Source organism: Haliotis cracherodii, unplaced genomic scaffold (genome assembly GCF_022045235.1).
Source record: "Haliotis cracherodii isolate W230 unplaced genomic scaffold, xgHalCrac1.p SCAF_4, whole genome shotgun sequence".
Classification (NCBI taxonomy): Eukaryota; Metazoa; Mollusca; class Gastropoda; order Lepetellida; family Haliotidae; genus Haliotis; species Haliotis cracherodii.
In genome coordinates, this window is record NW_027266297.1 from 44,981,723 (window position 1) to 44,994,961 (window position 13,239).

The 13,239-nt window shown below is 40.4% G+C and overlaps 1 protein-coding gene across 1 annotated transcript; it reads right to left on the reverse strand.

Annotated features, from left to right (window-relative positions):
* Positions 1-1,287: 1,287 nt before the first annotated feature.
* On the reverse strand, positions 1,288-9,105 carry LOC139479134 (putative defense protein 3). Its single transcript, XM_071261909.1, has 5 exons — positions 8,858-9,105; positions 3,814-4,006; positions 3,348-3,511; positions 3,057-3,154; positions 1,288-1,908 (listed from the first exon to the last, which is right to left on the reverse strand). The coding sequence occupies exons 2-5, from the start codon at positions 4,004-4,006 to the stop codon at positions 1,752-1,754; spliced, it is 612 nt and encodes a 203-aa protein (XP_071118010.1). The 5' UTR covers positions 8,858-9,105; the 3' UTR covers positions 1,288-1,751.
* Positions 9,106-13,239: the final 4,134 nt, after the last annotated feature.

Below are 13,239 nucleotides of genomic sequence, written 5' to 3' on the forward strand. Positions count from 1 at the left end.
CCTCACCCCACACCCAATTCGTTTTTATGTACACAAAAAAAACCTGTGTCTCCGATAAGTCATAAGTCGATATATAGTTTTGAACTGTGTTGAAGAGGTTTCACTCCTAATGATAATACTAATATGAGGTAGGTAAACAGTAAATCGTGTCAGTGACCAACATATGTTCAGTATATCTGGGATGGTGGGTTTGCCTAGCCGTTAAAGCGTTCACTCGTTACGCCGTAAGTACGGCTTCGATTCCCTATATTGTACAATGTGTGAAGCCCATTTCTGGTGTCCGCCTCCGTGATAAAACCACCCTCACTTACTCACAGAAGATATCTGCTTTGCTATGAGAGACAGTGTCTGAAAACAAACACTCGATACTCTAAAGCAAAGCTCGATGAAGATGAAAGCGTTCATAAATGCGCGCTTTTGAATTACAGAAAAATATCAAAATGAAAACTGGAGAAACATGTTCAACTCCGCAATAATGTATATCTTTTATACGTGCACCTTCAGAGTCAGGGTGACATCGTACAATTAGGGCGGTATTTCACTTATATGACGATGTGTCAGCTTAAAGGGGGAGAAATCCGGGATCTATGTAGGTCAAAGGCCACCTTGGTGAAACCCAAGAACCTGGGTATGGTGCTGACAAACCAACAAATATATTCAGAGCGAACCGGGATTCGGACCTATCATGACTTGGTTCTGACATGACTCGGTGGCACTACAGCCAATTGCAGGCACCTTAGGGGACTGGGCCACCGGTGCCTCCGATTTGTATATGCCTTTCAGTTAGCTTTAGTGTGTCTGATTGAACTAAGACATCCTCTGCAAACACATATTATGATTAGAGGTTATCTTATGGCAGTTTTCATACCATGTCCCATATCATCCCGAGACTACAATATCAGCTCGATATGGGTTGATACGGGGTATGGTATGCAAACTGCCAAATAATAACCTTTTTATCATATACTATAACATGAAATTGTAAAATGTATACATTAATAAAAAACTATGTCCGTAAAAACATGTTCACCTTGTTTGGAAGACATAACCTTCCCGTGGAAAGGGCGTTAACTGAATATAAGTCCAGTTTCCACCCTTGCCGAACTAGGATGAAATCTCCAGGCTCGATCGTAGCGCCAGCATGACTGACACAAACGCAATATTTGTATATATACTTTTATTGATATTGCTACACAGTTTCATTTCACTTTCATTAAAATATTTGATATATATATATATATATATATATATATATATATATATATATATATATATATATATATATATATATATATATATATATATATATATATATATAATCTGGCCCAAAACAAACAATTCAATATTCAGGTGTAGGTTTCGCACGTTGAAAACTAAGAAAATCCATGCATTTTTTTCATAAGAAAGATATATTTTCCTCAAACATTAAACTGATACGTCTAGATATAACTAAAAACAATGTACAAAGCAGCATTACACTACTCAACGAAATTCCCAGTTATATACTTATGCGAAATAATTGCTATAATTCATTTTTTATGTGTTTGGTGTTTGTGTGTAAACTTTTATATTCCCAAAAGAAACTGAATTTCATTTTACAGGCCAAAGTGTTTTAGGGAGTGAATTTTAAAAACAAAAATGTTTAAATTAAAAGAGAATGGGTGTCTGCCCTGTCATTATCCTTCTTGCTTTAAACTAGCGTAGAGCATAGTGTAGGTCGGAAGCTTTTAAAGCAGCATAATCAGTTGGAATTATGCGAGCAGTGAAGAGACGACGACACTAAAACTGATAATGAGAGCCAGCAATGGAGCAGCTTGAGTGGTAGAGTTGGGTGCAGCGGTGGTGACGGTGATCTCTTGGGACAGCACGTTAGTCCACCAGGTCGCTTTCACTTGGACAATAGTAGCCCTGGAATATACAGGTCATTTGAAACACGTCTAGCGATCAGCCTGTACTGCGTCACCAAGGTAAAGGGAAATCACTGGACCTGACACATCCCTGAGAAGGAACTATTTCCCATGCTGTTGTCTTTCTTGCCATTACAAAAGACGGAATGCGATCAGCGGGTTTGGGAATACAGAATATCATACCATGTGTCCTACAGAATATCATACCATGTGTCCTACAGAATATCATACCATGTTTCCTACAGAATATCATACCATGTTTCCTGCAGAATATCATACCATGTGCCCTACAGAATATCATACCAAGTGTTCTACAGAATATCATTTCAAGTTTCCTACAGAATATCATACCATGTGTCCTACTGAATATCATACCAAGTTTCCTACAGAATATCACACCATGTGTCCTACAGAATATCATACCAAGTGTCCTACAGAATATCATACCAAGTGTCCTACAGAATATCATACCAAGTGTCCTACAGAATATCATATAAAGTTTCCTACAGAATATCATACCAAGTGTCCTACAGAATATCATACCAAGTGTCCTACAGAATATCATACCAAGTGTCCTACAAAATATCATACCATGTGTCCCACAGAATATCATACCAAGTGTCCTACAGAATATCATACAAGTGTCCTACAGAATATCATACCAAGTGTCCTACAGAATATTATACCAAGTGTCCTACAGAATATCATACCAAGTGTCCTACAGAATACCATACCATGTGTCCTACAGAATAGCATACCATGTGTAACACGGAATAGCCTACAAAGTGTCAATCAAAACATTACAAGTGTCCTACAGAATATCGTGTCTTACAAGATATCATAAGCGTTCTACAGAGTATCCTGTCCTAATGAAAATCATGACTATCACATCAAGTGTCCTAATGAAAATCATGACTATCACATCAAGTGTCCTACGGAAAATCATGACTATCACATCAAGTGTCCTACGGAATATCATGACTATCACATCAAGTGTCCTACGGAATATCATGACTATCACATCAAGTGTCCTACGGAAAATCATGACTATCACATCAAGTGTCCTACGGAATATCATGACTATCACATCAAGTGAGTTTCTGCTATGTATATGCACACATCTGAGTGGGTTGCACAGAAATCACATACCTGAACTGAACGCCTTGGGAAACATCATAATCCGAGGGTGCTGTCCAGGTGAACATGACAGTTGTCTTCATACTACTACTGGTATGAGTCATCGAATTCTGAAAATAGAATACACCAAAATGCATGAAATAGTTGTGTTAAACTGCAATACGGATGACTTATCAGTGGATACTGTCAAAAACGCCATGGCTATCATCATCATTTTACAATCTATAGGTCCTCTTAAATGAGCCCTGTGATATAGATGCTAGGATTCAGTTCATAAAGAATGAGTTCAAGCTACAGACAAACCTTGGCAATATTTGCGCAGTCCATGGTTTTAGTATCATCCGCGGCGGTATACTTGGCAAAAGTCCCGGGCACTATGGCAGTGTCGGCGGTGGTACACTTGGTACAGCGGGCTTGGACCAGGAAACCTTTGAAGTATCCGTTGGTGGCAGTTGCGTTCAGAGTAACTGAATAATTAGGAAATGTCACCTGCAATTAGCCTGTAAGTTATTTTACATTATGATTTTATGATTGCTCTCTCTCTCTCTCTCTCTCTCTCTCTCTCTCTCTCTCTCTCTCTCCCTCTCCCTCTCTCTCTCTCCCTCTCTCTCTCTCTCTCTCTCTCTCTCTCTCTCTCTCTCCCTCTCCCTCTCTCTCTCTCTCTCTCTCTCTCTCTCTCTCTCTCTCTCTCTCCCTCTCCCTCTCTCTCTCTCCCTCTCTCTCTCTCTCTCTCTCTCTCTCTCTCTCTCTCGCACTCTTTTCTACCCACCTGTAACCATCCCGCCTTGTTTGATGGATGTGGTATCCGCTGTGAGGGTGTAAGGATGTGGTGATGTGTTTGCGGTGGTTCCGTCGTGATGAGGCTTGAGATCCAGGCAAGCAGAGGCACCAGCTCCATCTTGGTAACCCAGAACCATCACCGGCAACACACAGACGATGAAGAGGAATACATGCACGGCCATCTAAATTTGTGAAGAAAAATATAATCGATAATACGAAAATCGGGGATGTTTCGTGTGATGGGTTTTATTGACATCCCAAATGCTATAACCCCACCAACCTTTGAAAACAGCAAGGTATAACTCCCAGAGTTTTTCCCAGAATTGTTCACCAAGACAATGGTCGCCGCGAAATAGCAGCAAGATTGCTGATGCTCACTCACACTCACTCACTCACTCACTCACTCATTCACTCACTCTAAACACATACTACTCTCTGGTGACAGACACTAGCTGTAAGCTCTTTTGAAACATTAATAAATATTCAAACACATCTAAAAGTGTAAAGCTGCTAGATTTTAAGGTATCCAGTACAATCTAATGCTTATTAAAAAGTGACTACTAGATGTTTTCTTGTTACTTATTTGATGCATCTGATTTAAAGTGAGACTAGCCACGGGCAAATCGTCAGTCCACACATGTTTCACTTAGTCATTAAAACACTCGTCTGTTGATAACATGATATGCATCCACCTGGCACTGTATGATCACCCCAAGTTTATACAATGTCTCCGTAAGGGGCCTGAAGTTAGCAGCGGGTTCGTTATTCGTTATTCGTTATTCAAATAACGAAAAACAAGCCAGCACCGTGCTCGTTATTCAAAGGCTGTATATTAAACAACTACAGTAATGTGGTCACATACACTGAAACTCATTTAATATATGACAGCAGATTCGTCTTACATCGTCCAAAAGCTGTTTGGTTTTTCAGTACTTTTGAATAACGAAAAACTAACTGCAGCATGTTAGTTTTCAGGTGATGTCCAACGGCTCCCATGGTCGAAGGCGATGAACACACAATGCCATTTAGAAAGTGTTCAAATGTAACAAATGCTATATTTAGGATAACACTTTCTTAGTAAAGTACAGATTCACTTGTATACAAATACTTGTATATAAGTACATAAATAAAAACAGCAGCAGATTTTTTATTCCATGTATTTTTAAATTTTCTTAGACATAAACTAAATAACGAACCCGGTGGTGGTTAGTTTTCCTTAGTCAAAAGTACTGAATAGCTTAACAGTTGTTGAGATATAGACTATAGACTATCTTCATTTAATAGAATTGTTGGACATAAACTAAATAACGAACTCGGTGCTGGTTTGTTTTTCGTTATTCAAAAGTGCTGAACAACTAAACAGCTTTTGGACGATGTAAGACGAACCTGCTGTCATATATTAAATTAGTCTCAGTGTATTTGACCACATTACTGTAGTTGTTTAATATACAGCCTTTGAATAACGAATCCGGTACTGGCTTGTTTTTCCTTATTCGAAATACGAATAACGAATAACGAACCCTCTGGAAACAAGGTATCGTATATTTGTTATGTATACCAAGTCTGAACAAGTAGAGATTGCTGCAGAGCATCAATAGCTCCCCGCCATATAATGTTATGTGCAGAGGAAGGAAATGTAAGCTATGGGAGGAAAGAATTTGTGTAAAGTACAAATTGGTTGTTATTAATGTACTTATCTTTGGAAAGCACAATAAAAGAAACAGTGTCTTTAATTGGTCAGCACAAAGAAAACCCAGGCAAGAAAACTGGGCCTGTCAGGCAAAACTTGATGTATACCCACTATTAGTACCAATTAAAAAAATCCTATATAGATAACACAACAAATGTCACTCTAAAGCATGCTTTTGCAGCAAATATCAATATTTCTGGTCAAGATGTTGGTTGGTTTAAATAAAGCAAACTTTTAAAATAGTAAACACAAAAAATGTAATGAATACACTCAAATATACTTCAGTTCAAATGTAAAAATTCACGCATTCATTAATGGATTCCCATTTATCTAGAAGCAAGTTAGGAACATACAGTTTGGTCACGTTATCTATAAATATTGAGAATTATCTTACATATTGTAAAAACAAAGGCCATAGGTCACTTTTCTCAAAACTTCGTTTAAGTAATCACAAACTAAAAATTGAAAAAATTGTAGATATACAAAAACACCAACCCCATTTGAACAACGTCTCTGTGAAACATGTGATGTCTCAGAAGATGAACAACATTACGCACTGTCTTACATAATACAACCAAGAAAGAGGATCACAAATAATCCCCAATCATGATAAAGAATTTGGTACACTCTGTTAAAAGGAGCAGATTCTTAATAAGTTTACCAACAGTTATCCAGAAACAACTTCCAAGATCTGTTAACATATCAACAATTACAAACAAATTCCTTGTACATGTATGTACTACATTACCATAGTTATGCTCAATTCTTATATTGTTTCCATATCATTATAAAACACTTGTTTTAGAAATTAAATTCTACCTCTTTTGAATGTTGAATGTTCCTGTGTTTTTTAATTGTCGTTTATTGTGCATGTATTTTGTAGTTTGTGATTGTGCAATATTGCCACTGTTTCTTCATGGAATGTTCCGCAATACATATCTCATCTAAAACATCTTTGTTGTATAATAGTTTCTTACAGTTGTTTACGGGGGCATGGCTGCAATTCGCTATGCAGAGTTGTGTCCCTTGGGCACGCCAGAAACCTATGACAGTGTGTTTGAATCTCGGTTCGCCCCGATTTTGTTGTCAGCACAAAACCCTTGCTCGTTGGTTTCACCAAAGTGGTGAACGTGTAAGACCTGCATCACTTCAGACTTTCATCCCACTTCAAGCTGACACGGAATACTATTCAAGACGGCGTTAAACCTAACTACCTCACTCACTCTTGTGTATGGTTCCGTTTGGTTAACTGGGTTTGTGTTGTGATTGCTTCCGGCTTAGATTGGAAATTTGTTTAGAAGAATGTTACTATGTTCAACCCAAACATCGTGAAGATATCATGCAACCGTATTATCTTTTTGGATAATAATTGCAAACTACAGACCAACCTGTTGATTTCCTATGTATCCAGAAGCAAAGAACATATACGGGTGTATGATCTCTGCTGGAAGTTAATTTTTTTTGTCAAAGCAATAAACCATGCAGAAACGTAAACCGCCGCATGAAACGGTATGTACCATACATTACATACAGTGAAGTATTTAAAACAATGCTGTGCTCAACTGTGCACAGCAAGCGCCATACATGTGATTATGAAGACAACTAATAAAAAAATTCTCATATCAAACCCGTTGTTTTACATGTGTTGTTTATTGAAGAAAACCATACTTTATAGAAGCCTGTTATTTAATCGTGTTGAACAATATGTTGCAATAGCAGTGTGAAAATTGAGTGCGCGTGACAGGCCTGGCCTAAATTCCTTCCTGGAACGTTTCTCGATGGCTGCCTGAATAACATACGATACATTGCAAAGGTAGTGCGCAATTGAACTGTTCGGTTAAGGGAGATAATCACTCACTCTCAGTGATACAGCTTGAATAAGATACGATGTACAGCAATGCAAGGTCAGTGCGTGAATTTATCACTTCTATACTACGCCTATAGCTAAAGGAGATAATCGCTCAATGCGCAATAGTTTATTCTTACAAACTATAGACCGGTTAACTTTAGCGAAATGGGATCATTTTTAGCTCTTTTAAAAACAAAATGAACAAATTTCATGGGTTAGCAGCATTACGAAAAGTGACTAAGTCTCAGAATAGCAAGACGAATTTGAAGTATCTCTTATTGCTGGAAAAGATAAACATCAACATTTCACGCACATTTCACATGATTTGTATGTTTCGTTTCGGTAACTGTGTGGCTTGAAATTTCAAAGAAACCAACATGTCGACTTACATGCTCCAAAATTAACCTCTCCCGTATACCTCCCCGCCTTAAGGGCGGGGAAGAATAATGAACCCGGTGCTGGCTTGTTTTTCGTTATTCCAAAAACGAATAACGAACTCGCTGCTAACTTCAGGCCCCTGTCTCCGTACCACACGTGGGGTTACATACGACGTCTATGTCTATGTCTGGGCGCCACACGGTTGAGCAAACTCTCAGTTTAGTATCAGTGTAATCAGGAGTAGAGCACAGGCCATAATGTGTTGTAACATGAACCGGTGAAGAATCAGACACACCTCTGAAGCATATATCCATCCCCTTTTAACTGCCACAACTCAATGTATATGACAATATAAGGTACCATATCTTACAAGGTCAACTACGTCGTAAAATAATAAAAGTCGTGACCGTCATATAGCTGGAGTATTGGTGAGTGCGGCGTTCAACAACACGAAACAAACATAAAAGTCGTGAAAGTATGGAAGCACAAAACAGAAACCAAAACTGACTGAAACAAATCTCCACATTGCGACAATACGTCATTTTGACCGACATGTGTTGTCGTGTTCCAGGTGACCTGGCATGGGGGTGGCTACGTAAATTCAGAATTTGTCAGGTAATAAATGTATAATTATTATATAACCTGAGGGTTCAATTATTAGAAATACCCGCCATGTGCTCGTTATGATAATGATTTTATTAAGGATGACCCTTGGTCTGTGGCCTGTGAAGAAAGATGATTCTGTTGATGACATAGCATTTCGCCTTCTTATGGCTGCGCTTTTCTTCACTCATGGTATTGTCAGGACGAATAACCGCGAGCTCTCCTTCTGGTTTCACAGAACAAATACTGGTTTCACATTTTCCCTAAAATATCTGGAGGTTGGATAAATGACTTCGGTATCACTTTTACCACAACATATTGTCAGTCATTACCATATAAGCTGTTGACTCCAGTTTGACATTCTACTCCAGAGTGACTCATCGGTTTCTCGAGATCGACAGCCAGTGATAACATTAGAGTAAGTCTCCAAAACTGTAGGTTACACAAAAGTAATGCAGCAAAGCGTGAAGTTTGGTTATTGTGATATGAATCATGAGGTATTCTTCCACTGACCTTAGTTTTGTACAGATCCACTAACAGCGTCTCCAGTGTGAGGAACTCAGTACTGACAGTGACGTCATCTCCTTACCCTGTACACAACACGCTACGCATCCGTTTACAGATACATTACAGTCATAAAAGGTCCCAGCGTTGGAATTTCAAAACTGTTGAACACAAGCGATCATGCATTCTTTTTCGGTCGACCGAACAACGATGACTTACTTTCATGTGGAGAGCCTGAAGCCATTTCTAATGTTTGAAACGCCGTCACGTATAACTAAATGATTAAACCACACGGAACGCACACCACTACCGCATCACAATCATACACGTTCACTACCCTCACTACCCAACCCAACCCACTGAACACATCGGCACACTACCGCATACTTCACAACACTTGATCAAAGAAAAACACATATATTGTGCAAATGGCGATTTCCCCTTCTTAGGCACCTAAGTTGCCAATTTTGTATTGCAAATACAATATGGAGGTAAGTGTATTTGTATCCTGGTCTCGAGCAACCGTGTGACAATGTTTTCCTTCGACTTGGTCATCTTGTACCGAGGAAACAACGTCTAGGACGTAGATCTATTCATTTGTATACTCTGTCGCAATAAACAGACTTAAGATTAAGCTAATATATCATACGACTTGTAATCATGACAATGGATTGGTAAATATAAAATAGCTACGCGATAAATCGCAAAGAACAAGGAAGAACGAAGCGTGGTTTATTTCATGATATCACATTGTTCTGTCATGACGTATATTTCTTAATTGCTTCAAAATTAGGATATAAAGTAGACAGTGAGATAATATCTTAGTTTTGTTTCAGTATAAGTTTTAAAGCCTTAAAGAGACTATGCCACAGATAGCACACTCTCAGTACAGGGCGGTCGGGTAGCCTAGTGGTTAGAGCGTTCGCTCGTCACGACGTAGACCCGGGTTCGATTCCTGACATGGGTACAATGTGTGAAGCCCATTTCTGGTGTCCCCCGCCGTGATATTGCTGGAATATTGCTAAAAGCGGCGTAAAACCATACTCACTCATTCACTCACTCTCAGTACATAAAGGAAGTTCTGCAGTTCTATTTCAGTTGAATGTATTTGAGCAGTTACACCAAGTGTTCTAGAATTCAGTGTTACTGTGCCTCTGACAGACCATGTGTGTTTGTGGCCACTTGTAGGGAACCCCTAGACACGCCACGTGTGTTTGTGGCCACTTGTAGGTAACCCCATGATAGGCCATGTGTGTTTGTGGCCACATGTAGGGAACGCCCTGACAGACAATGTGTGGTTGTGGCCAGTTGTAGGTAGCCCGTTGATAGGCCATGTGTGTTTGTAGCCACTTGTCGGTAACTCCCTGATAGGCCATGTGTGTTTGTAGCCACTTGTCGGTAACCCCCTGATAGACCATGTGTGTTTGTAGCCACTTGTCGGTAACTCCCTGATAGCCCATGTGTGTTTGTAGCCACTTGTAGGTAACCCCTTGATAGGCCATGTGTGTTTGTAGCCACTTGTCGGTAAATCCCTGATAGGCCAGGTGTATTTGTAGCCATTTGTCGGTAACCCCTTGATAGGCCATGTGTGTTTGTAGCCACTTGTCGGTAAATCCCTGATAGGCCAGGTGTATTTGTAGCCACTTGTCGGTAACTCCCTGATACGCCATGTATGTTTGTAGCCACTTGTCGGTAACCCCCTGATAGGCCATGTGTGTTTATAGCCACTTGTAGGTAACTCCCTGATAGGCCGGGTGTGTTTGTGGCCACTTGTAGGGAACCCTCTGACAGACCATGTGTGTTTGTGGCCACTTGTAGGAACCCCCTGATAGGCCATGTGTGTTTGTGGCCACTTGTAGGAACCCCCTGATAGACCATGTGTGTTTGTGGCCACTTGTAGGTAACCCCCTGACAGGCCATGTGTGTTTGTGGCCACTTGTAGGTAACCCCCTGACAGGCCATGTGTGTTTGTGGCCACTTGTAGGTACCCCCTGATAGGCCATGTGTGTTTGTAGCCACTTGTCGGTAACTCCCTGATAGGCCAGGTGTGTTTGTGGCCACTTGTAGGGAACCCTCTGACAGACCTGATAGGCCATGTATGTTTGTGGCCACTTGTAGGTAACCCCCTGATAGGCCATGTGAGTTTGTGGCCACTTGTAGGGACCCCCCCTGATAAGCAATGTGTGTTTGTGGCCACATGTAGGGAACCCTCTGACAGACAATGTGTGGTTGTGGCTAGTTGCAGGTAGCCCCTTGATAGGCCATGTGTGTTTGTAGCCACTTGTGGGTAACTCCCTGATAGGCCATGTGTGTTTGTGGCCACTTGTAGGGAACCCTCTGATAGACCATGTGTATTTGTGGCCACTTGTAGGGAACCCTCTGACACGGTTATGTGTGTTTGTGGTCACTTTTAGGACCCCCCTGATGGACCATATGTGTTTGTGGCCACTTGTAGGTAACCCCCTGATAGGTCATGTGTGTTTGTGGCCACTTGTCGGTAACTCCCTTATAGGCCATGTGTGTTTGTGGCCACTTGTAGGTAACCCCCTGATAGGCCATGTGTGTTTGTGGCCACTTGTAGGTAACCCCCTGATAGGCCATGTGTGTTTGTGGCCACTTGTAGGTAACCCCCTGATAGGCCATGTGTGTTTGTGGCCACTTGTAGGTAACTCCCTTATAGGCCATGTGTGTTTGTGGCCACTTGTAGGTAACCCCCTGATAGGCCATGTGTGTTTGTGGCCACTTGTCGGTAACTCCCTTATAGGCCATGTGTGTTTGTGGCCACTTGTAGGTAACCCCCTGATAGGCCATGTGTGTTTGTGGCCACTTGTAGGTAACCCCCTGATAGGCCATGTGTGTTTGTGGCCACTTGTAGGTAACTCCCTTATAGGCCATGTGTGTTTGTGGCCACTTGTAGGTAACCCCCTGATAGGCCATGTGTGTTTGTGGCCACTTGTAGGTAACTCCCTTATAGGCCATGTGTGTTTGTAGCCACTTGTAGGTAACCTCCTGATAGGCCATGTGTGTTTGTAAGGTTATATGAAACAACTGAGAGGATATGTATGTTTGCAGTGATAGAGATATAGACTTTGCAAAGTGTATCTTTACGGATGAGGTGAAATTCAGTTTTCAAGTATGTATTTCTGGAATATGAGAAAAAGGGTTCAAAATTTGTCTCCATGTGTGGGTGTTTGGGACGGGACGACAATCTGGATTGACGCACTGATTGAAACCAGTGCAAGAGTTGGATCAACAGCACAATGCAAGACGGTTCCGTCGACTCAAACATAGGGGCCAGTGGAAATCCTTACATTTTGCCACTGGATAATGCCCGAGTTCATACATCACATTTCACAAACTATGGGCTGATTCATGAACATAATATCCGTGTCATGGATTATTTTCCGGACGCTTCATCCGACTTGAGTCCTCGTGAGACTGAAGAAGTGCAGTGGTGCGGTGAGGTGAAATGGGCTTTAACGTCGCGTCCAAGATTATTGCACTGATTATTGTGTGTGTGTGTGTGTGTGTGTGTGTGTGTGTGTGTGTGTGTGTCCTTGTACTAGTACGGACTAATACCGATTTATAGTGCTAGCTCACAGTTTAACATGAATACCCCACTCAGACACTGACTCCGAGCCGAACAGTCCTTGTTTTAGGCCCTTTATGCTGAACACTGTGAGCCTTCAGACAACCAGGATAGACCTGATAGGATCATCATCACCAGTGTGCCGTTGTATAAAAGAACCTTAACCTAAGACTGCTGCCATATGTCTATGTTAAATTATATGAGTAGACAAACATCTAGTCTTTTATATCAACATATTATAATTGTTAAATTATAGTTATAAAATATAATAAAAAGAATTTCTTTATTTTCAGATATTTAGACTTGCCAGATATTATAGACTTGCATGGGCTGTATTAGATATATTTGTTGTATGGGAGTTACATCAACTTAGCGCCAATATAGTTTTATACACCGACACCCTGTAGCTCATCGAATATCTTGTCCATTCCACCGGCGAATAGAGCAGTGTTTTTTAGAAACTTTTAGAGAAATACATGATATTTAGAGAATTGCAAATGAACATTACTGAAGTGTTTTTATCTTCTCAAAAATAGCATACACTTGTTTATTGATGACACACATTGGCTAACTATATATAGCATATCTGGATATGAATTATACAACACAAGTGCAACATAAAGATAGCATGTACACTTACATCCACACCGATCAGCTATCTAACCGCTACATTTGAAATGGGTTTAGAGGTTTCGGTTTACAACTTGCAAGTTTTCAATATCAAATTGGAAATACAATCCGAGCATGTGACCATTAGGATAACAACCAATACTGAACTGATTACGGTCAGTATCAAGTCTAA